The sequence below is a fragment of the Brachyhypopomus gauderio genome, chromosome 10 (assembly GCF_052324685.1).
Source record: "Brachyhypopomus gauderio isolate BG-103 chromosome 10, BGAUD_0.2, whole genome shotgun sequence".
In the NCBI taxonomy this organism is placed as follows: Eukaryota; Metazoa; Chordata; class Actinopteri; order Gymnotiformes; family Hypopomidae; genus Brachyhypopomus; species Brachyhypopomus gauderio.
The window spans coordinates 21,556,644-21,581,182 of record NC_135220.1 but is presented as its reverse complement, the minus strand read 5'-3'; the positions used below and the strand labels follow the sequence as shown (position 1 = coordinate 21,581,182).

Here is a 24,539-nt window from a genome sequence, read left to right as displayed (position 1 = left end):
GGAAACAGCCTTGTCCCAGTTTTCCAGACAGCTACCCCACAATGCACCTCCTCAGCTCTTGTTTGTGGAAGCACTGGTGACAGTGAGAACCTCACCTAGGCTGGAAGTTCATCTGTAAAAGCTCTCCTGCTGTAACATCATTTCTCTCATTTACTTCATTCAGCGCTCTCTGTTCACAAGTGAAATAAAACCTGCCACTGAATTGCATTATCTTTTATGATCACTAAAGGTCTCAAGTTTTATTCAGTAGAGATGCATTCAGTGTGTTCAGCAAGAGGTCCAATGAATACCATGCCACAAGGATTCATCAGGCCGGGGTGCAGCTTTGAATGGAAGTGGACTAGAAGTGTTTAAATTCCTGTAGTTGCTTTAAGGTAATTTAACTTTCAACTTTCAACTTTCAGTTGGTGAAAAAATAGTGAATAGAATTCTACTGATGGACTAACCATTAATGCTTCTATGATGCTTTGGTTAAGAAGTTCATAAGAGGCTCTCGATTTAGTGCACTGTACCTTAACAGCCTGGGAGACTACAGAAGTTTTAATAGGATTAAGATATATCAGTTTCAAAGCGCAGTGAATTAAGCCCTCTTTGAATGTGGCTTTTATGATATTGCAGTGCTGGAAGCTGGAGGTTCCTGTGTTTGTTTTCGTGATGAGATCTGTGGTTTTATAGCTTCAGGTTCACATAAAACCACATCAGTGCTCATTAAGAGATCTAATGTTCCTAAATGCTTCCTTTCACTGGGGTTTGACTAATACTGCTGCCACGCATCTGACTTTACTTTTTTTTCTCATACATCTCATTTTCAGCTCTCATACATCTCATTTTCATCTTGTTTTCATCTCATTTTCATCTAATTTGCTTCTTGTTTTCATCTCATTTTCATCTCATTGTCAGTTCTCATACATCTTGTTTTCATCTCATTTTCATCTTTTCATCTCATTTTCATCTTTTCATCTCATTTTCATCTTGTTGTCAGTATCTCATTGTTTTGTGTGGAAGGTGGTTGGATGGTTTTTTTTGGTATCCCTAAGATGATGTCCTGTATTTAATATATTCCCATAAAGGGAATTCAGACAGACAGATAGATACACTATATTGCCAAAAGTACATCTTCCTTGACTCACGTATGAGCTTAAGTGACATCCCATTCCTAATCTGTAGGGTTCAATATGACATTGGTCCACCCTTTGCAGCTAGAACAACTTCAAATCTTCTGGTAAGGCTGTCCACAAGGTTTAGGAGTGTGATTATGGGGATTTTTGACCATTCTTCCAGAAGCACAATTGTGAGGTCACATACTGATGTTGGACGAGAAGGCCTGGCTCTCAGTCTCAGCTCTAATTCATCCCAAAGGTGTTCTATTGGGTTGAGGTCAGGACTCTGTGAAGGCCAGTCAAGTTCATCCACGCCAGACTCTGCCGCCCATGTCTTTATGGACCTTGTTTGTGCACAGTCATGTTGGGAAAGGAAGGGGCCAGCTTCAAACTGTTCCCACAAAATTGGGAGCATGGAATTGTCCAAAATGTGGTGGTATACTGAAGCATTCAGAGTTCCTTTCACTGGAACTAAGGGGCCAAGCCCAGCTCCTGAACAACAACCCACACCATAATCCCCCTCCACCAAACTTTACACTTGGTACAATGCAGTCAGACAAGTACTGTTCTCCTGGCAACCGCCAAACCCAGATTCATCCATCAGATTGCCAGATGGAGAAGCACGATTCGTAACTCCAGAGAACGCGCCTCCACTGCTCTAGAGTCCAGTGGCGGCGTGCTTTACACCACTGCATCCGACGCTTTGCATTGCACTTGGTGATCTATGGCTTGGATGCAGTTGCTCGACCATGGAAACCCATTCCATAAAGCTGTCTGTTATTGAGCTAATCTGAAGGCCACATGAAGTTTGGATGTCTGTAGTGATTGATTCTGCAGAAAGTTGCCGACCTCTTCACACAGCATTCAGTCTGCATGCCTAGGTGCTTAATTTTATACACCTGTGGCCATGAGAGTGAACGGAACACCTGATTCCGATAATTTAGATAATTTGGAAAATTTGGATTTGAGCGAATACTTTTGACAATATAGTGTAGATAGATCAAAGTCATGTTCAAAGACATGGTCATCAGGATTGAAGTTTTTATATATACATAAATATAAACACACACACACACATGTATATATATAGCCATATACCTCAGTACTGAGGTATAGCCATACCTCAGTAACTATGTCAGTAACTGTGTCAAGTACAGAGCCGGTAGGACAGCCAGCGGGGTTGCGTAAGGTTATATTGTCGTCTCTGTTTGGCCTCCTGATAGCTGCACAGTGTGGGCGAGAGAAATGAGAGAGTGATGGTGGGAGCGGAAGTGGGGGTCAGGGGGGGGGGGGGAGATTAGCTTACACGGCCCTCCAGTGTTCCCGTCCGCAGTGTCAGGGCCCGCTCCGTCTCTGGCGAGAGGCCGACAGGTCCGCACGCCGAGCCACCCCACGCTCCTTTTGTTCTCAGGCGTCGTAAATCACCCGGCGGAGGCTGCTAACTCCGCCAGACGACGGGTGTTGTTAACGACGGCGTGTTTTGCGGCGGAGCCTCTCGGGCGGGGTGACGAGGTAGATGTCGTGGCGGTGCGGCGGAAGTCTCATTTTGCCTGACGTGATTAGCTCTCTACAGGCTCCTCTCTGCGGTAGCCCCCTGTGACGCTGGAGGAGGGGGGCTCAGCCCGGAGCCGTGTGACACGGCGATTCAAGAGACTCTTCATTACAACTTAATAATGTGTCATCAAGAGCTATTCCTCAGAGTCCAGCTCTGACTAATCTTTAAACGTGGCTAATTCATCTCTGCGCGGCCCTTTGTGAAATGGATTTAAATCCTCTTGGCAGCCCTCTGATTCTACATCCGCACTACATCTACGCGCTACATCTATTACATCTATACTCTACATCTGCTACATCTGTACATTTCATCTACTACATCTGTACTGTTAAATGTTTACTGCATTTCAAAAGGGCATCAGCAAACATGTTTATTTGTAGTACACAAATGAGCAGGTGAATTAACACATGTGCAGTGTTGGTGCCATTATGTTATCTTATGCCATTTGTTTCCAAATGTTGTTTGTCAGTAGGCTGTATCAAAGCAGCAAGTACATAGTGGATATGACCGTGTCTTTATGATTCAGCCACTAGCTCCTCCAAGGTCTGTGTACCCTGTATTTACATGAAACTGAAGTAAATTTGGAGAGCCTCGCAGTTTTCTTCTCATGCAGCTTCTTACAGTAATTGCACTTTGCTGTAAGCAGTCCTCAACTCGGAATTAGGTACAGTTAGATGATTACCTCCCTGTCCTCCTCCAGTTCCATTCTTGAAGTAAATAAATATATAAATAAAATTTTCTGAGAGCACAGTAGGGGGAATCTCAAAACTGCCGACAATGAATAATTGATGTGGGTTTGAGGAGGGGCGTGGTGAAAGCCCTGACAGCGGCTCGGTTTGCTGCTCCATCAGGGGAAGGTGATCGGAGAGAACAGCACGACGACACATGGCATGGTGCCGGTCCGAGGCACAGACGCGGAAACATCTGTGTTTATCGCTGGCTTCGTTAATAATGCAGATACTCTCAGAGGAGGCTGAGGACCAGTTCTGCAGCAGGACCTCACTCTGCTCATCCTCCTATACTGGAGTTCATAGCCGTGCCTGCAATGTATCCCCCCTCGAGTCTGACTCACCCCCTCGCTCTCTCACTCTCTCACTCTCTGCACAGCAGGTGGACAGAATCAGAACCTGTGCAGCTTTTTGGCCGCTGCCTTTGCTGAGACGTTTGCTCTGTGTGTGTTCAGTGCAGGCCATCTGAAGCAAGGTTCAAACCTGTTACCTCCCCTGGATCAGAACAGAACCATCCTGTCTTCCACCATAAAAGAAGGCCCTTCCATGGTACCACCTAGGGCTCTGCTCAAGGACTTTATCCTTCACTACTCTGTTCAATAGATTTTCTACATTCCGGAAAGTTCTGTTAATAACAACTGGTTTCACTGTGATAACTGTGAACACTGGGAAAGTATTCACACATGTCTGTTCATAAGGTTGTGAGGACAGACCGTAACTTGTTCCAATATCAACTCTAATTAGAACAGTTTTCTCCCAAAATAAAGTGGTTACTTATTTAGTGGAGTGTACGTGCTGGTATGCACAGGGATCACGATTCTTCTATTTACAAGCCAGTGTCTCTGACACAGCAGCACAGAAAAGGCGGTTTGAGCAGTGTTTGGTAAAGTCGTCAAATGTCCTGTTCATTAAACAGACTGTTATTCCCTCCCATTCTAGCCTGCCGAGGGAATAGAGGAAATTAAAGGTCTGTTCTTTTGGGTTCTGCACATGATGAGGAGTGAACATTGGCTTTGTGTTTCTGGAGTAAGACGGCCCACACCACCTCCTGCAAACAGACCATCCCTCACTGCATCAGTACCCGGCTGCGGTACCGAGGTAGTGGACCTGGGCAGCACAGGACCAAGCTCCTGCTCATGGCCCGAGAGGGAGTCCTGTTCACTGCCCTTTAAGCCACTCTGCCTTAATTAGACGCCCAGGCAGCGATGCTGATTATTGATTGGTTCTTTCTCCCCTTCCCCTCCATAAGGTCATAGATCTAAGCAAGAGCATGTGAGGAACGGGTTGGTTGATCTGGAATTAAACGATGACGTTTAAGGGTGTGTGTGTGTGTGGGGGGGGGGGGGGGGACCTTGGGGGGGAACAAGCAGACTGATCAATGTGCTGTTGCTGAACCCCATCATTAAAGGGCTAAGGAGCTCGGAATAAATTACTGGGCAGCGTGAACGAACAGCGACTGTTCTGGGTGAGACCAGACGCTGAGAGGTTGAAGTCATTCTGGCCTCAGACACCATTTATCACCTCCCTGGCACGCACGCACACACACACACACACACACTCACAGGCCCACGTGCACACACACCCCTCGCACTCTTCGCTTTCCGCTCCTCTTGCTGTCTCTCGATATCTCTCTCCCTCTGTCTCTCCCTCTGTCTCTCCCTGTCCTCCCTCTTTCCCGCCCTCGTTTGTTTGGCTGTCTGCTAAATCGTCCACTGTCTGACGCTGCCCGGCTGGCTGGGGGTAGGAGCTCAGCAGGCTTTAAGACCATAATGCTGGACACATGTGGGGGGGGGGGGCAGCTGATCGGCCGCACTGGGCCGGCCGTCTGGACGTGCTCTGTGACCTTGGCACAATAGCTCCAGGATCATTTTGCAGTAACTTTTCGGTAATTAGGGCATCATAAAAATCATTTCCAATGTTTTCATTCCTGTAAACCATTTTTTTCTACTGTGCTGAGGATGCAGTATTTTATCACCATACATCAAATTAAAGTGATCTCATTCTGTCAACAGCTCAGCCAGGAGAGGGGGAGGAGTTTCTTGGCGCTTGGCTCTGAAAGTTTTCATTATTGTTAGTATTTATTATTATTATTATTGCTATTATTATCTTGTTTATTTTTATATACCAAAATAAACCTTTCAAATGCAAGTATAAAACCAACAAAATTGAGAGGCACTCTTAAATGCAACTTGAAGAAACAGGACCATTGTTTCTCTCTCTCTCTCTCTCTCTCTCTCTCTCTCTCTCTCTCTCTCTCTCTCTCCTGCTTAGGCTAGACTCCTCTCTCATTTACTCTCCTCCTTAAGGCTAATTAGCAGATCTACACCTGAAGGCTTTGAATGTGCAGAGATTTTCCCTTAAGCCCTTTAGCTATACATTTTCTGCCCACTCGGTAAAACTAGAATAGCAAATTGGTTTAAAGAGAAATCATTTGGATTACTTCTTTCTGTCTCTCTCTCTTTTTCCTTCTCATCTCTCTTCTTACTCTCTCTCTCTCTCCCAAATTTGCTGGCTGTTTTCAGGACTTCACTTCTTGATGGGAAGGAGATGCTGTTATTCACCACACAGTGTTCCATTGAGCAATTTTCGTTCTGCAGAAATAAAGGATGCCAAGTGCTTTTCTAACAGAATTAGGTTTGGGAATTAGCCACTGTATTACCAGTGTCTTCCATGTTAATGTGGGACAGGCTTTTCTGTGTCGGAGCACAATGATGGCTTTCGTTCAAACAGTCGTGAGCCGTTTGTCATGAGGAGTATTTGGCTGTTTTAGCGTGGCACAGACTAATGGTTCAGAGTTGTCAGGTTCTAATCTCTCATGAGAGGCCCTGGTGACCCTATCAGTGTAGCGCAGTGACCTGTGTCAGGCTTGAGCAGGCTGCCTCTCAGCAATCTGTCACACTAACTGGGGGGATCAATGGTGCGGTGTCAGGACAGGCTAACTAATCCTCCACATTCTTACTCAGTCTGGACCAAGTCTGGGTCATTGCTGCCCCACTGGAAATGGACCACTGTCATATAGATGTCTGTATTTTTTCAGTTTTGAAGAATCACTTACCATATGGGTAAGTCATAAGACTGTCTGCAATCTGAGGAATATTGATATTAATAATGATGTGGAAACGTACTAGGAAAGAGTACGTGTATCTTCCCAAAACCTGAAGCACCAGGCCACGTGTGTTAGCCCCCGTCCCTAGGGTAACCCTACACGGCCCAGCGGGGTTCCACGGCCCAGCGGGGTTCTCCCCAATCCCAACACACCTGGCTAAACTCTGCAGTTAATTAACAAGCTCTTCTTGAGGTGGTGGAGTGTCAGAGCGGGGCCACACAAGGCTGTGGGGGTGCAGGCATTCTCCAGCAGCAGTGGGTGGAGGTGCCATGTTAGCGCAACCGGCTGGATGTCATGCTGGGTTGTGAGAACTGATGAATAAGTCAAAAGGTGTACAAAGGAACGCCAAACTTACCTTTGTCATGCCGTGAAAATCATGGGTTTATGCCGGATGCTCTCCGGGCATCCAGTTGTCTCTTTTGATGTAGCATAGTTGGTTGTGAAATAGTTTTTCCTGACATGACTGTTTTATAATAACTCTATAGACATCTGATTTCACACGCGTCTTGTTTTCCTGCCTCTTGTGACCAGACAGAACAGAATGGCTTTAGGCCATTAGGTGTGAAACCGCGAGGGTAAAGCACATCGCTAATGTAATGCCTCATTATGAAGGTTCCCTCAAGTCTACGACGACTCAAGGTTCTCCCGCCTGCGTTTGATGTCTAAAGAGTTTTAATACTGTTTATTATTTTAGTATGAAGAATGAATGGTGAGCAAAAGGGAACCATGATAGAATAATTTAGAGTCTGGGCTCTGTGAAGCCTTTATTTATCACTGGCACTGTGACGGAGGCGTCTACTTCAGCGTCTCTCACCCCTCCCTTTCTCTCTCTCTCTCTCTCTCTCTCTCTCTCTGTTATCTATCTAGGCATTTAATCCAAATGCCTGTCACTCTTCCACCGTCTCACTCTCTCTCCCTGTCTTTCACTATCATCTCTCCCTCTCTCTCTCTCTCTATGGCTGAATACTGATCTTGAAGTGTTGCTCTTCCTTTATGTTAATAATCCATAATCTGCACTATTATGTTTTTATACGTATTTATGTCTTTATATTAGTGCTGTCAATTCCAGGTGCCGTGATTAAAAGTCCTCACCAGGATTTTGCTCAAGCTTGCTAGATTTTCTAATTAGCAATCCAGGTAAAATTAGTGGAATCAACACAATCCAGGAAGTCTGAGCAAAATCCTGGTGAGGACTTTTAATCGCGGCACCTGGAATTGACAGCACTACTTTATATATTTTCCTGTATTCTGATGTTAGTTTATTTTGATGTGTTCTGATGTTAGTCACTACATCCCAACTCTGGTTAGGGGAGACATCAGTATACATCTACTGCTCAACCTTTTCAGTGAAGAGAGAGTGAAAGAGATAGAAAGAGTGAGTGAAACAGCAAGAAAGAGAGAGAGATGTCTTGGATAACTCATTATATTTATACTCATAGGACACATTATTTCTGTCCAATAGAATATGTGATGGTATTCCAAAGCATGGATTTTTTTGTTGGTTATTTCTGTGGCATGTGGTTAAAAACAACTTTTTAAAGTTTGTTGACTGTAAGATACCCAAACCATTCATTTGATGAAACTGTGATGAAACATTTGATATAAGTGTGCAGTCTATTGGACTGTGTACACTTAAAAGAATCTTCAAATATGTGTCTTTCTGCATTGGCTACCATTCACACTGAAAAATGAATGGCTTGAAAGAGATGGACAACCCCCAATATAGTCTGTGTGTGTGTGCGTGTGTAGTTGCGTGTGTGCATGCGAGCATGTGTGTGTGGTTGTTTATATACATTTTTATTTTCAATAGTTAGCTTTCTTTCTCCCCCTCACCTCTCCTGTCCTCTCCTCCCTTATCCTCCCCTCCCACTCCCCCTCACCACCTCCTCTCCTCTCCTCCCCTCACCTCTCCTCCTTTCTCCTCCCCTCTCAACGCCCCTCACCTCCCCTCTCCTCCTTTCTCCTCCCCTCTCACCGCCTCTCTTCTCCCCTTTCTTCTCCTCCCTTATCCTCCCCTCTCACATCTCCTCCCCTCTCCTCCATTCTCACTCCTCCTCACCTCCCCTCCCCTCTCCTCTTACTCCCCTCCCCTCTCACTCCCCCTCCACTCTCACTCCCCCTCTCCTCTCCTCCCCTCTCCTCTCTTCTCCTTCCCTCTCACCCCCTCACCTCCTCTCTTCTCTCCTCCCCCTCCTCTCCTCCCTTATCCTCCCCTCTCACCTCTCCTCTCCTCCCCCCCTGATGTTTCCAACATCCTTTACCAACTGAACCTAAATCTCTAAATCTATTGTAGACCTACACTAAACATGCAGTATTGTGCACTAATATCTGTTCCAGACACCCAATAAGACATAATTAGTTCTTCCTCCTCTTGTCTGAGTCATAATTGAAAGGCAGTTAAAAAAATATCTGTTTATATTAGAATGTGTCTCCACTATGACTTTACCTAATGAAGAGATTCATGGATGACGTGTGACATTATTTACTTAAGTATGATTAGGCAACTTCAGATGATGAAGAGAGACCAGATGAAGTAGTGAGTGAGAGAGAGAGAGAGAGAGAGAGAGAGAGAGAGAGAGAGAGAGAGAGAGAGAGAGAGAAAGAGAGGGACTTGATCAGTCTCACTGAACTGTGTAACCATGGTGACCTGCTGCTTACTGAAGCAGGACTGTGTGATTCAGGCCCACAGAGAAATGACAGCAAGACATGAACCATAATTCTCACTGAACAAGGTTCAATAATTCCCTCTTGAAGTGGACTTGATGGGAAATATATGGTTTGGTTCTTTGATTTCATTCTTATATTTACCCATTATATATCCATTTATTACATTCATATATTTATTCAGATTAAATACTGAGCCCTAGATACCACAGAGATGCTGACTATATTACACAGAAGACCTTTGTAACCTCTGACGAATCTCTCCGTCATTCTGCCTTTCTTCTGGGCTTGTTCAAATGTCAGACCTTCTAGTGTCTATGAAGTCTCGTTCAGATCCTGAGCAAACGTATACAGAACAGCTTGGGACTTTTCGGGACCAGCATGCAACAAAAAACGATTTTTAAAATGGGGGAAAGAATATCACTTCCTTGGGGGAAAAAAGTCAGATCCCAGATCAGATCCCAGGACAATATTAGTCCAGGCCCACTAGCTCTTTCCGGAGCCCCATCATCAGTTCTTATTGAAAGAATGGTGGTGTGGTGGCACATATAGTTCACACTTACAAAAGTTTACTGCAACCATTCTTCCAGAGGTTTAGATCTAAAGGTCCATCAGACCCTGGTACCTTGTTATAACTACACTGGCAAACATAGTGTTCGCTGGCAAAGTCCACTTCTAGGAGTCCACTGTAACATGCCCACGGTCATCATTAGAAACACTGGCCATGCCAGATTGTTTCAGTAAACGCTCCACTGTCTGAAGCCATCATCATCTGAATACCTATTAGGCGGGTAGTCTATGCACAGATGATTGCAAATCGCAATTATATGTGTTCACAAACATTAATAATGGTCAGTGCCTGATTATCATCTCATTAGCACAGCGCAATCTCATGTGTAATATCATCTCGGAGTGTGTTTATTAGTTAGAGGGATCCCCTAAAGCCCAGTGGGGGGTCCAGCCTGTAATGCGGGCTGGTGCCACTGGATCTAATAGGAAGGAGAAAGTCCTGGGTGAGAGTGTGAGCTTCTCGGTGCGTGGCCCAGCTTCACATCGCATCAGCGCAAGGCTGAATGACCCATTTCAATGCATAGAAGTGTTGACCCACTTTAACTTATTCCAGCGGCACGTGTAGAGGAGGGAAATGCTTTGATCCCATTCTGTTCGCTCATGACGTTCCGTTAGAGTCTGAAAGGCCCTTTTTTCTGGCTGTTTTTGGCCATTCCAAAGTTTCCTGAGTGTTTAAGAATGCATCACAGAGTGAAAAAGCACAGCTGTGCACCTTCAAGATGCAAATCACTGCTCGGCTACACAGCAGAGTAAATCATGGGTAAAGAAAGCACTTGATGCTCACCACCACTCATCTCCTCTAGACCTGCTCACCAAAATCTTCAGATTTGGTTGATTATATTTGGAAACGTGTTCACCCAAGGGCGACATCGGCTTTGGGAAAATGGAGGTGGGTGTTTGTTATATTCCACATGTTTTCTGCTCATATTTATTGTTGCTTCAAAATGGACCTCCAGCAGTGGGCAGGTCAGGAAACGAACATGGACAAATTACGGTTTTTGCTATTTGGAAATGTTGGCAGTCTTTTATGTAAATGAGGATGGCTAGTAAAAGCTGCTTCCCCTTCTGCACATGTAGTCAGACGAGTATTAAGTGTAAAAAGAGTTGAACACGGTGTGATTCTGTGCTGATTATAATCACATAAGCATAGTTATAGCAGGCATTCCTTACCTACATTGTACTGGTCTCTCAATCCATCTGTCTTGCTCCATTTTAGCCTGCTAATTATTGGTGTCATTCTTTCCCGGTGTCCTTTACGTTCTGATAATTCATACCGATGCCCTTGCGAACTGCTTCATGATGCCAGTGACACCATTAGCTGCTGTTAGGTGTAATTGCTGTGTGCCTTATGTTTTCCTTCTGTGTCCCCCATAATAAACATTATAAAACATGACTATGGGCTAAAGCTAACTAACAAGACCATCACCATTGTCATTGAAATCAAAATGATTATTCCTTTTTAATGAATGTGTATAAAAGGCTAGCTAATGTACAAGTGACATATGCTAAATGGCTAAACATGCTATCCTAATGTTCTCAACTGGTTGATGTCACATTATGAGTTATTTCCAGGATTGTGTATAGTTTATTTTTCCTCATCTTTCACTCTGAATTGAGTCATAAACAGTCAAAGCCTGCCTATAACCCTCATTATAAACCTGACTATAACAGGGTTGCCAAGTTTTCAAGATCACTTGGAGTGAGATTTGATCTTTTTTTTGGGGGGGGGGGGTATCATTGCATCATAGATGTAGATCAGGGATAAATAAACTAGATTTTTTTCAGCGTGAGAAATCGGATGTATGGCGTGTGAGCGTGTGAAGACAAATGCGTGTATCTCACGCTCATTGCGTGAGAGTTGGCAACCCTGCTATAAGCCTGACTGTAAACCAGACTATAAGCCAGACTATAAGCCAGACTATAAGATGAACTATATGACTGACTAGAGCACAAAGGCAATTGTTGCAGTTTTTCTAAGGTTGTCCTGGCAACTAAGTCTTTCATGTTTAGCAGTGGTCACAAAAGCACAATAGTGGTTGTCAAGCCATCAAATGGAAATCTTTACTTAAATGTTTACTGTCATGATCCTGAGGCACTCAGCGAGAAGTGTGCTTTTGGCTTTGTGCAGCTGATCAACAGGAGTGTCGGCACTGCGTATGCAGGCATGGTTTCCACAAAGAAGTTGTCAACGAATAGTTCTGAACATGGACAGAAAGAATATATATACATATATTTTATGCTTCTCTCTAAAAGTCGTGAACTGGAACATATAATCCAGTGCTGAAGTTACTGGAGGTAACAGGTAACAGGTAACATCATTAGTTCAAACACAACAGTGCAAAAGATATAGCGTAGATTCCAGAAGTAGCTATTGTACCTAGAGTTCATTCCAGATGTAGCATTTGTGCCTAGAGCATGTTGCTGTTGTCACCATGAGGACCAGAGGATTGTCAATGTCACTAAATGAGCTTTCATCAGACTAGATTAAAGACATGATCAATCAGAGATGAAGCTCAAACACCTGAAATAAAGTATCGTAATATTGTTAAGAAGAAGTGAAGAAGTCTTAACAATCGCAAGGAATCTGTGAAACCATTGATGATCTGCGCTGGGGAAAACCAATCAAACACTTAAACAGTAAGAAAAAGAATGAAAAATCATGGGAATATGAAGAAGACTATCTGTCTATATGAACTGACAGAACTGTCACCAGAAGGACTAAAGAATTTACTAGAAGATCCAAGCTCTGGTAAATCTCAGGATGTTAAAAAAACTTAAAAAATAGATGAGGTGACGATTGGCAAGTAGCACACTGAAAACAATGTGAAGAAAAATGAAAGTGCTCTTTCACCTCCCCTATGAAACATGGGGGTGGTCCTTGTGAAATAAGAAGATTATGCATAAAAGAGGGTCTGATGCCATTAGGGCTTTAATTACCTTTGAATGCGATCGCAGCATCACAGAGGAAGCGCGTTGGTGACACTATTTCACAGCGATGTCACCGTGAAGAGAGAGAACAGAAGAAAGCCAGATATCTCTGAAAAGCATCAGTTAGCACATGTTGTGGCCAAATAGAAAACTTTGTACTGTTTATCCTGCATGAGAAGGAAACGTTGCAGTGCCTAAGAGTGCAACCAAATGAGATGTAAAGGTTACGGTGCCTCGTTGTGTAGGGAAACACCACGGCCCGTCTGAAGGCAACGGGACCCATTCAAAATATACAACTGCACAGTCAGTGTGCTGAGTCATTTAGAGTAGCCTGCTAGAACAGAAACGCTTTAATTGTAAAGGAAAACTGCAGATTTAGCAAGACACCGAAAGGAAGTGCTTACTCCTAATATGATTCTTTCTGCTGAATTGTGTTGGTCCTGTCCATAAAGGTAAATGGTGGAGGAAAATCTGTGTAATTCTTACACATATGCTGCATGATCATAATAAAATTGGGGTTCATTAAGTCTTCGGTTAATCGTGCAATCATATTCCCTGCTTCTCTGTTTCACACCGGCCCAAAATTACAGAAATGAGTAATTTGGTTAGATAAGCATAATTACCCTGCTGTATCATCTCTCTCCCCAGGGCAGTGGTATTAAGAGACTAGAATAACAACCTATATGCACTGCTCAACCTTTACAGTGAACGGGACGATGTTGGGGAGCAGCAGAGAGGCAGTCGAGCTTCTTGCCAGTTCTTATTGGTGAATTAATGAGAATTTAATGTAGAACTGTGGCTATGTGTTGTGACATTTGGTCTGTCTGGGAAGAAGATATCTGTTAGTGAAGGTGAAGCTGTCTCAGCGCCTCAGAGAAATAGCGGAATCTTCCACAATGCATTTGAATGCTATTTAGAATTCATGATGTTCCAGTTCTGATTGGGTATTGTGAGTGGAAATCCTATGTGAATACTAGTATGAACCATTCAGTATTAAATAAGCTATTAGATATTAGGGATACATTGGAATGTAAACGCAACACATACTGCACTCCTTTATAACCATTATCATATAACTGTATTTTAAAGATCGAGATTGTCCCCATCACAGAAACAAGCTGCAATGGCTAACTGTAGGTCACAACATACTCTGCACATGTTGCATTTCTTCGGCAGACCCAAAGTAACAGGCCCTAAAGCGTGTCCTAAACACGTCTGCAGATTGTTTACACATGGGTACACTGTTTTGGAATCGACATTTGCTCCGTAACCCTATTAGAGTGATTTAGCTCAGCGACAGATTCGTACGTTTGTCCAGAAACGTGACCCTCGGTCAGTGGAGTATGGCAAATGCTAAATTACTGTGGTGGTATTTAGATGAGCGTGTGGTGCTGTGGCTGGTGTTCACAGCCCATGGATGAAGCTGCTCTGACAGTGTGAACAAACTGTGTGCTACATGAATTTTTTAACAAGGGGAAGAGAAATGTATTTTACAAAGAGAATGAAAACGGTCCCGTAATTAATTCCTGTGGGATAGCACTAATGATATAGCATGACAAACATAAAACTCTCGTGTTGCATCACTTCTCAAGAGTTCTGCTGTTCATATTTGCGGCTTCTTTAAGACATCGGCATTACGTCTGAAAATGTGTTTAATCATTGTGTGTGTTTACATACACTTAATAATCCGATAACTGCAGAAAATCAGATTTTGTCAGTAATCCGATCAACAGGTTTACATGCACTTATTCAGATCATGGGAAAATACCAGGCTCACATGAGTCAAGCAATAATCGGATTTCTGTTTTGTAACCAGCCAATAATGAATGATGTCACATAAACTTACCTGCTGTAAGATACATCCTGCTGTGTTTTTTTTTTTTTTTTGTAAACATGGACCAATTTCAATGGCAAATATAGATCTTCCTTTTAATGGGTTATAATTGTTACTAATTAGTGCACAATTCAAATTCTTCTTTTCCTTGAGTGTGTTGAGTCTCCCCAAAACTATTTGATAGCCATTTTGCAGGTGCTGTATTTAATTCTGCTAGCTGCTTCTGAGACAGCCCCAGTTATGTCTGTGAGTATTTGTAGACTGAAAAATCTAAAAATCAGAGAACATGAGCACTGAGAAATCAGATTACTGGGCTAAAATCCAGCTTGTTTTATCGAATTTCTTAATCTGATTTCAAGGCCATACTCTGATCTAAGAAATCATATGCTGGTTACATGACTACTTGAATAATCAGATTAGCCTACTGGAGAAATCCAGTTGTGTTCGGATTATTAAGTACATGTAAACACACTGAGTTTCAGATCTGGAATGTTGTCCCTTCACATGAACATATGTTTGGTTGTAGGTCACAGATTTGTCAGTGAAGGGGAATATGTTGAGATGACAGCAATCACCAAAGAACAATCGGGCTCATATGAGTGTATCTCTTCAAATGACATTTCACCACCTGATGTGAGGACGGTACAAGTCACCGTAAACTGTAAGTTGGACATTAATTACTTTGGTGTTAGACAAGTGCCTATAGCTTAACTAATACTAACCCAATCATTTATGATCATCATTAGTCTAGTACATTCATCCCACAGATCCGCCGGTTATTTCAAGAGCTCGCAGCACAGGAACCCCTGTTGGTCAGAGAGGGGTACTGCAATGTGAGGCATCTGCAGTTCCTCTTGCTGACTTTCAGTGGTATAAAGAGGACCGGCGGTATGTGTTCTATTCTATGTATTTCCTAACATTTTGAAAATTTTCAAGGCACTGACTCAACAGCACTGGATACTAGACCAGTTTATGCAATTCAGGTACAAGGATTATATCCGTATAGGGATTATCATCATAAAATCACAGGTGTAATACACCCAAGCGTCATTTAAAACAGATTTAAATATAACCACGGAAACTACTGCTGAAGGGGTCCTGAGATGCATACTATCCAGATGTAGTGTAAATGCATTCGTCTCTCCCAAGGCACACTCCACAACCAAAAGTCTTCCCGATACAATATGGTACATGATGCAACACTGCGCACTCCACCCCAATGCCAAACTTAATGTTATCCTGTAAATTCAGAAATTTAAAAATGGCAGGAGGAAAGCAGCTACTACAATTTAAACACGTAGCATCAGGAGGACATACATAGCACCAGGAGGATGTACGTAATATTGGGAGGATGTACGTAGCATCGGGAGGATGTACGTAATATTGGGAGGATGTACATAGCATCGGGAGGATGTACGTAATATCGGGAGGACGTACGTAACATCGGGAGGACATACGTAACATCGGGAGGACGTACGTAATATCAGGAGGACGTACGTAGCATCAGGAGGACGTACGTAACATCGGGAGGATGTACGTAACATCGGGAGGACTTACGTAGCATCTGGAGGACGTAGGCTACATATCGGCAGGAGGATGTATGTAGCATCAGGAGGACGTACGTAGTATCTGAGGACGTACATAGCATCATGATGATGTACGTACCATCAGGTGCACGTACGTAACATCAGGAGTATGTGCGAAACATCAGGAGTATGTGCGTAGCATCAGGAGTATGTGCGTAGCATCAGGAGTATGTGCGTAACATCAGGAGTATGTGCGTAACATCAGGAGTATGTGCGTAGCATCAGGAGTATGTGCGTAACATCAGGAGTATGTGCGTAACATCAGGAGGAGGGACACAGAAGGGGGTCTGGTGAAACGCCAGGATTTACATTTTTCTTTCTACATAGCAATCCTGCATGTGGATTGAAAGGTTATCAGGGTGCAATGCAGATTTGGTCTGTATTTGGTCAGAGGTCTGCATTTTGTTGCGTTTACCAAAGAACAATATGACAAAATGTACAAAGTTAGAATGTAGTTAAAATTGTGAAAGGTGACACACGGAAATGCGGCTTAATAAATAATAGTCAAATGACTGATATCTTAAGGAGGAAGTACCTAGCGTGTATAATCCTGACCGGGACCTAGCCTGGCTAGACTAGCAGTTCTGTGCATATTTACAGGACGTTGGAGTTGACAGTGCTATCGCTAACTAGACTTTGTTCTTTGCAGCCTCTTCAATGGCCTTAATGGAGTGAGAATTGAAAACAAAGGTAAACAGTCCATGCTCATATTTTTTAATGTGTCTGAAGCGGATTATGGGAACTATACCTGCGTGGCCATGAATACGCTGGGAATCACAAATGCAAGCATAATCCTTTATGGTGAGAAAACCTTTTATAATCTCATTTGAGCAATATTATATAAAGTGAGATCGTTTTTTTTTTTTTACTAATGTCAGTCATATTATTGTGCATACCAAGTGACTGTGGGCTGCCTAAACTAATGAAGCATTCACAGGAATGATAACGAGTGATAATGATTTTCATGAATGTGGATGTGTGAACATGTACGACTACTAAATGTCCTCAATCCTAATCGTGTGTAATTTGTCATATGAATATGTTTTTTTTTTTCATTTTATAATTCGTGAGTTAGATAATCTAGGGAATATTTGCTTACATTTGTCATATCTTAGTAGCAAAGACTCTGGAAACTCCGTGGCGTGTAAGTTTGCAGGAGGCTCATGTTTGTGCACTGTGTATTTCTTACATGTGGTGATGTTTTCCACCCCTGCGTGCGGCGCCCCGGCCGGGGCGAGAGCGGTGTGAATGTGTAAGTGGTGCCGGGCCGTTGTGAGCTCTCAGAACCGCTCTTCTGTGTGTCCGCAGGTGCAGGGGCGATGCACGATGTGAACAACGCTGCCTCTTCTCCATCCTGCTCACTCCACCCTCCGCTCATTCTGATTCTCTTTTACCTGAGCAGGTTTTGATGCTGGAGACCCCGTCATCTGTACCAACTTCTCTCGGCATTACACCAAGACTCAGAATCTTATGTCATATTATTATTATTATTATTATTATTATTATTATTATTATTACTACTATTATTTTGGTGTTTTTGTTGTTTGTTTTGATTTGGGGAGGGGGTAGTGTAGAGAAAGGGTTTGATTTGGGCTGGGCTTTGAGTTTATCCTAGAAGGATACGAGACTCCACAGGATAGGGTTCTGTGAGTAGCTGGTTAGAAATAATTGTAGAACCACAGTGTGTGTGTCTCCAACCTTTTGTATGTAAAAGAAAAGCAAAAAGTAACGTGATCGTACAAACCTGGATGGTTTTGCTCGGTATTGACGTGCGTCAGTTGAGATTTCTGTGTCATGTCAGGTTTCTTTGTATAACATGAATTTTTTTCCCCGTTTTTTAAATAACCAACAAAAGCGCAAAAAAAAAAAAAAAAAAAAAGTGATATTTGATTTACTGTATCTGTACAGATATATACAGTGGAATACTTACAGTTCATTCAAATATGAGTAAGGTCAACCTATGTGTAATATATCTCACAGTTCCTGAGAACATTCTGTTGCATATTATAGTGTCCAGTCATTATTAAATACTGTTGCCGTTAATGCAAATAATTAATTAACTATTGCTACATTACAGCTCACAGACAATGTAGGCTAGTCTCACTGGTCTTTTATACATTTATTTATACTAAATACAGACCCACATCTATGTTTAGAAAGTAGCAACACGCTGAATTTGCAAAATGTGATGCAACATTTGTTTGCATGCTTAAGGAAACCCTTTTGCTAAGTAAAGTGTTCTCTACATAAACTTTAGCTGGGGGAGGCACAAAATGCCCAAGTGTAATTGAAATGCCTATTACAAGCTAATTTAATCTAACTGTGTGTCATATGAGTGTATATTGTATAAAAGTCAGGACGATAACCAGGACTATTGAAATAATATTTACAGGTGTAGTCAGCGATTTTAGGGGATGTTAACTAGCTGTTCTGAATCTCAACAGCCAAACAAATACAACTCCTTCAATGCCCCCCCCCCCCCCCCCCCCCCCAGGTGGGGTACCCAGGTGGGGTAAATTTTGCCAGTCCATAACATTTTTGTTGTTTTCCCAATTACGAAACATTGGGGTAGCCAGAGAGACCAGATTTCTTTTTTTATGACTACATATTTTATTGACCACTGCCAAAATGTGTTGGTAGAATGTTTCTAAATAATACATGCTGTTCTGACTTTAAATTGCTGGCCCTGCCTTTAAGGTTCATGTTGATAAACAATATTTGGTTTCACCACACCTATTTCAGAACAGTCGCCCATCTCCTCTGTGCTAATAATTACAGACAGAAAAGTCTCTTGTTAGAAAGTGTTGTTTTGGTTATTGTTTTGTTTCTTGAGGTGTTTATACCAGTGTTCTTTCTCAGGTTTTGAGGGATGACTTTTATTTCTGTGTAGCTGTGAGTGTCTGCTTGAATCCTTATGGCAAAAGGATATTAAAAATAAGGCCAACACTTTTACTTGTTGAATGCTGTGTTCTGAGAACAGGTTTAAAATTGTAATTCTATTACACACACACACACACACACACACACACATGCATATTCAACATATGTCATAGTGGATGCACGGTATGGAATCTTAAGTGTAGTTGAAGCTTTTTCATTTTTTACCTGAAACATTCTTCCCATAATCCTCCTCTGTTGATGTCTCCCAGCATAGATATGTAACCTTGATACACCTGCCATTCTCGCCTCCACACCCCCACACCTGTTACTCTCCCTAAAAGATGACCTGGCACGTATTCAACACCTTAATGAGGAGATTTGGATGCTTCCCAAAGAAGGACAGTTATCAGCCCATTCCATTACTTGAGCTAACAGAAAAAAAACACAAATGCGCACACACACACACACACACACACACACAGACATGCATGCACATGTATGTGCACACAAACACGCATGTGCACGCACACAAACACACACACATACACACACAAAACGGTGTTCTTTTAGCGAGAGCTTTGTACTAAGACCTTGTGCAGGGAGGACACTGACTGTCTCTTCGATGGGTTCTGGCAGCAACAGTGAGTATGAGCTGAGCCAAGGCGAGCGTCCTTCCCTCCTGAGACGAACACCCTCCACACGCCACCGCACCTCTCCCGCACGGCCACCTGTGAGGCAGCTGACCACTCTTCCTGCTCTGCTTTCGTACTGATCTCAAATTATTCACACCGAGACCTGAAAGGTATTTTTAAACGTGTAAGCTAAAGCAACAGACTTCATTTATTAAGCAGAGTGAACAATGTTTTGAAGGTGCTGTGAGAATAAATCTTGTTTTATTTTACTGTTATTTATAATTGATTGTGATCTGAAAGAAAAACAGTTCTACAATGGAATCTGTAGGGCCAGTAACCTGGGTAAAATAGGATGTTTAATTTGTAATTACCTTGATCTGAATACTGAAGAACTGAATATCTTTTTGTAATGTGACTAAACTAACTAGCAAATAGAAATCAAGACAAAGGCTTTAAACAATAAATGTAATTCAAGTTGTAGTTTAAGTGCCATACACAGTAATACAATGACGCCAAAATAATTCTATTAACAACACGTATAAAAGAAAAGGGTAATTCAGGCTAATTCATAAGGGATATTCACATGATGCATCGTCATTTGCACAACAGGAAAATCTTACTAATATGCAACCTAAAATCACCAGATTCACCTGCACTAAAAGGTTCGTTTACTTATGTGATATGATATAGAGAGAAATGTTTGTTATTTATTTATTTTGCTAGCTGTGTGCCTTTCACGCATGTCTAAAAATGGAATCACAGTCAGTATGATCAGTTAACGGCAAACTACAAAAGTCACTCGTCCAAATCCTTCAACACGTTTGTATTTGCAAATGGTCAGTTCCTTTTGAACAGAGTGACAGTTTGACATATGCAAGGCATTTAAACGAAGCATATATCTGCATATGCGGGTTAGAAAACACTCTAAGCCTCTTTATGTTAAAGCTGAAAATATCGTGTTCATTTTTTGTAAAGAATTATTTCAAGCAACTTATGGTAAGCGTATAGATTGTACAATAGGATATTACTGTGTATAATTTTGGTAACTAATGTTGTCTAACTTTTTCAGATTTTTCAAAGTGAGAAGTGATGTCCTCATAAAGTGTAAAGATGCAACTGATGTCATTTGATGTCATCTATTAGACTAAATGATTGTTCCTGAGTTTAAATTCACTCTTGGTTTTACCAGCATACCAACACATACTGTAGTCCCATGTTCTACACATCACAACCTAAACCCCCATTGGGACACTTGGGAATAATCCTTTTTGGGACTTTTTAAACTGTCATAAATGTTTGTCCACGTTCCTCACAGGAGACCTGGTGGCTGCACCATCACTCATTTGATCTGAACAGATTTTAGAGCATTAATTATCCAGAAATACATAAACAAACTGACATCAATCAGTTTATTTCCAATTTAGGTCTGAACTGCCCTAATCATACTGTTAATTAAATATATATTAAACTTCTGTAATCCCTTTGCACAATCAAACACTATATTGGCACAAACATATTACTCAGACTAACTATATTCACTATATTTGACAATGGTGGTAAATACCTTAGAATGAATAATAAATAAAACACTGTTGGCTCTGTTTTAGCTGATCTGTTAAGAAGTGGTTCTAATCATCAAATAAAAATGACTGCAGTGTACTTGATCCACAGTATTTCTTGAGTAGTATTTCACTGTGTCTTGTACAAGCGTACTGTATATCGGCATTTTTTCGGGCTTGTCTCTAACCTGTTGGATCTGTAGAGAAACAAGAAAGTCTCTGAGGACTTCAGTGCTCTGTGTGCATGTACAAATGTAGTTGTATTTTCTTTTCTATTGGAGAATGAGTAAACAAATATTGTATCTGTTCCGTGTAATAAAGTTCAGAATATTTTCTTCTACATTTGGTCGATTACTTACACAACTATCAGAAGATTGGTTTTATGAAGAAAACTAAACTATGAATTAGTATTACATAAATAGGACTCAATGTTACTGAATCCTCGCATCACTCCATAAAGATCTTAACCAAATCTTAACCAAACCCTTACAAGACTAAACATCACCAGCACGTTAATGGTAATATGTGATCTCTCTTCTTGAAGCATCGTGTTGAGTGCAGGTGAAATGCAGAACCCTCGATATCGCGGCGCGGCTTCCCGTGCCGGTGCCACCGCTTCTGGCGCTGTCTGGCACCTCTGAGGCGGCCAAGAAATGTCAGGTTAATTCGGTCCCCGAACGCACTTATTTATGCATGTGCTCGGCCTGCTGAAGGGCCAACGGGATTGCGTGAGCTCCAGAGGGGAGATCCTGGGACGGCTGATAAAGAACTCCACCAGGAGAGCAGTCACCGGGAGCAAACACCCACACAATTGTTCGGGTTGTTTGCTGGTTTTATTTCCATTTCTGAGCAAATTTCCAAGACAAAGGGGCGATCGTTCCCTGGATTCTCCCTTTTGTGTTTGTGATGAACAGTAATAGGACCCTGACAAAAGCGCAAGCCGGAGTCCACAGACACCACTGTCACATTGTTTACTATATTTATGCCTCAAAGATTCTACCTTTTCTCCATAATTAGATGAACACTTCCATCCACATAAACCGCTGCCTTTCAAATGATAATTTTCTCATGACCAATTCCTACCTCCCCTTGCCAACTTTAACAACTTGTCCTGAATTCTGGTAAAGGTGCCATGAGCCAGAGTGAAGCCCAGACGTGTCCTCATTCAGTGAATTCACATTCATGGCATTTAATAGACACTTATCCAGTGCGACTTACAGAGGTGCTTTAGTTGTCCATTTAAAACATCTTTAGCAGTGCTCGCATGTTATAGGTTGCAAACCCGTATGAATACAGCTGAATCTTGGCCTCATACTCTTTACTAAGCGTTTCCTTTCATCATGCGCTACACTTCCGCACTGTTTTCATGTCTGCCTTTGAGTTGAACGCAAACGTGCCTCCTCATCGTAATTTCACACGTTGCCTCTAAAACACTGTAACAGCTCGGGACGTTTTTTGGCATCGAACAATCAGGCATGCCAGACAGAAAGCTGCGTCTAAAAGCGTTTCATCTGAGCAAGGCTGGGGTCTTTAATTAGGAAGGCTGTCGCTTCCCTCCCCATTCACAGGCAGCTCTGCGTATGTTTGCAGTAGAAAATCACAGCTTGGTTTTGAGCCTAGCTACTTAACTCACATACTCCACATTCCTGCCTGCCTCGTCTGCCGGAGCAGCCTCTGTACTGGGACACCGAGGTGCCTGCTCTGTGGGCTCTATGTACAATAAGCATGTCTGAAGAGTTTCTTTTTTCTTCAATTGCATTTTCCATGAGGAATGTTTATCGCTTTGTGTCTAAGACCCGAAGAATCCCTACAGGTCATACCTATAACATTACAGAAGATATTCTTTTAGTCATTTACCTAGTTGTTGCCCAAAGCTGATGGCTCTAAGGTGCAGTAAGCACCCCAGCTGTTGTCTTAGGCACAGACAATCTGACGTCCCACTGGAAGAATTACAATTAGACTGCCGAGAGCTTTCTATATAGATACAACATTTTATTATTGTAAGTCTTAAATATGAACACACAATCTCCATAAAGAAAAACATATGAAGCAACAATTCCTTTACATTACAGGGAGTTCAAACATAATTTCATTTAGTCCTCTCTTGGGAATCATGTTAAAGAGGAGTAATGTATTTTTTTAAAGGTGAGTGTTGGTCGGATGCTATTATTGTAAAAGAGATTTACACCATCTCACCCGTTGTAAAGGTGTGGAATCAGGCCATGCAGTGACAGGCCCAGCTCCTCCGTTTAGGAGAACATGGTGTAACTAACAGGACTCCTTCCTCCAAATGCTTCTCCAAGTTCATAAATGCAGATCACAGAGCTCACGTTCTAAACACGCATCGCAAGCAGCCCCAAAGAGTGGGCGCATTTCAAGTTTCAATGTGTGAAGAGTTGTGTGTGGAAAATATCATGCTATCGTGTTTTTCTCTGTATTTAACGATGAAATCCGTCGCACCTATCCTTTGTATAGCCGAGTCCAATTCCCAACAACAACAACAAAACAAAAAAACCCCAAAACAAACCAACAAAAAAAAAAAAAACAACAACAGCATATCATCTTCATATGTGACCATATACAGAGCCCACAGATTCCATAACCCTTTAAATTTAATTACATGTTGTGCTTGAAATCCACCAACAAATGACGGGTAACAGACTTCTCTTTCAAGCTGTGTTCCCAGTAATGTCTTGTTATCTGGGCATAATTTAGAACTTCTGTCTCTTAAACAAGTCTCTGTTGCTCATATCTGAAATTTCAGTGTATAAATTCCAACTTGTAGACTGACCCCACTGTCTATGCACTGTGAATTTTCTTTTAAAAAAAAAAAGGTCTTTGAGGTACTTGGCCTGCAGAAATGGCATTTACTCAAAAACAGTAAATCAAACCTAAAACTAAGAAACATATAGACACGTAAGTAGTGCACACACTTGACCTCTAGGGACAGCATGGAGGTGAAATGTCAAGATGACCAGGGTGCTGGCACAGAGCTGGAAACATGCTGACAGCACACCACGCAATGTCAGATTTTACAATGAACAGTTTAGTGAAAATATTTTAGAAGTTATTAATGCAAAAACCATAATGCAACTTTCAGAAATAAATTACATGACTCCAGTCACAGGAGCAACATAAAATAGAAAAGTTTGCTGCATTATATTAAACTGGTTCATAATTTTAGTAAAAACTGGTGCATATTTTTCCCTTTGTACAAATTATACGCATACAGGTAAAAGAAGATAACTTAGTAATGGCCAAAATGAGTTATGATGAAATGTAGAATTTTAGGGGCACTCAAAAGAGCATTAACTTGGATACACATGAATTGCCATAGAAAATATTAACATTTGTTTGAGATTAAAAACAAAACCTTTTTGTGGTTAAGTTACTTTAT

At 42.0% G+C, this 24,539-nt stretch overlaps 1 protein-coding gene across 2 annotated transcripts in view; it reads left to right on the top strand.

Moving 5' to 3' along the window:
* The window catches only part of opcml (opioid binding protein/cell adhesion molecule-like), a 122,101-nt gene extending 100,619 nt beyond the window's left edge, over positions 1-21,482 (top strand). For both annotated transcript variants that reach the window (XM_077020453.1, XM_077020452.1), the window contains 4 exons: positions 15,012-15,146; positions 15,253-15,373; positions 16,721-16,872; positions 17,380-21,482. In XM_077020453.1, the coding sequence (XP_076876568.1) occupies positions 15,012-15,146; positions 15,253-15,373; positions 16,721-16,872; positions 17,380-17,480 (509 nt within the window). In that variant the 3' untranslated portion in view covers positions 17,481-21,482. The remainder of the gene's footprint in view (positions 1-15,011; positions 15,147-15,252; positions 15,374-16,720; positions 16,873-17,379) is intronic.
* The last annotated feature ends 3,057 nt before the right edge of the window (positions 21,483-24,539 follow it).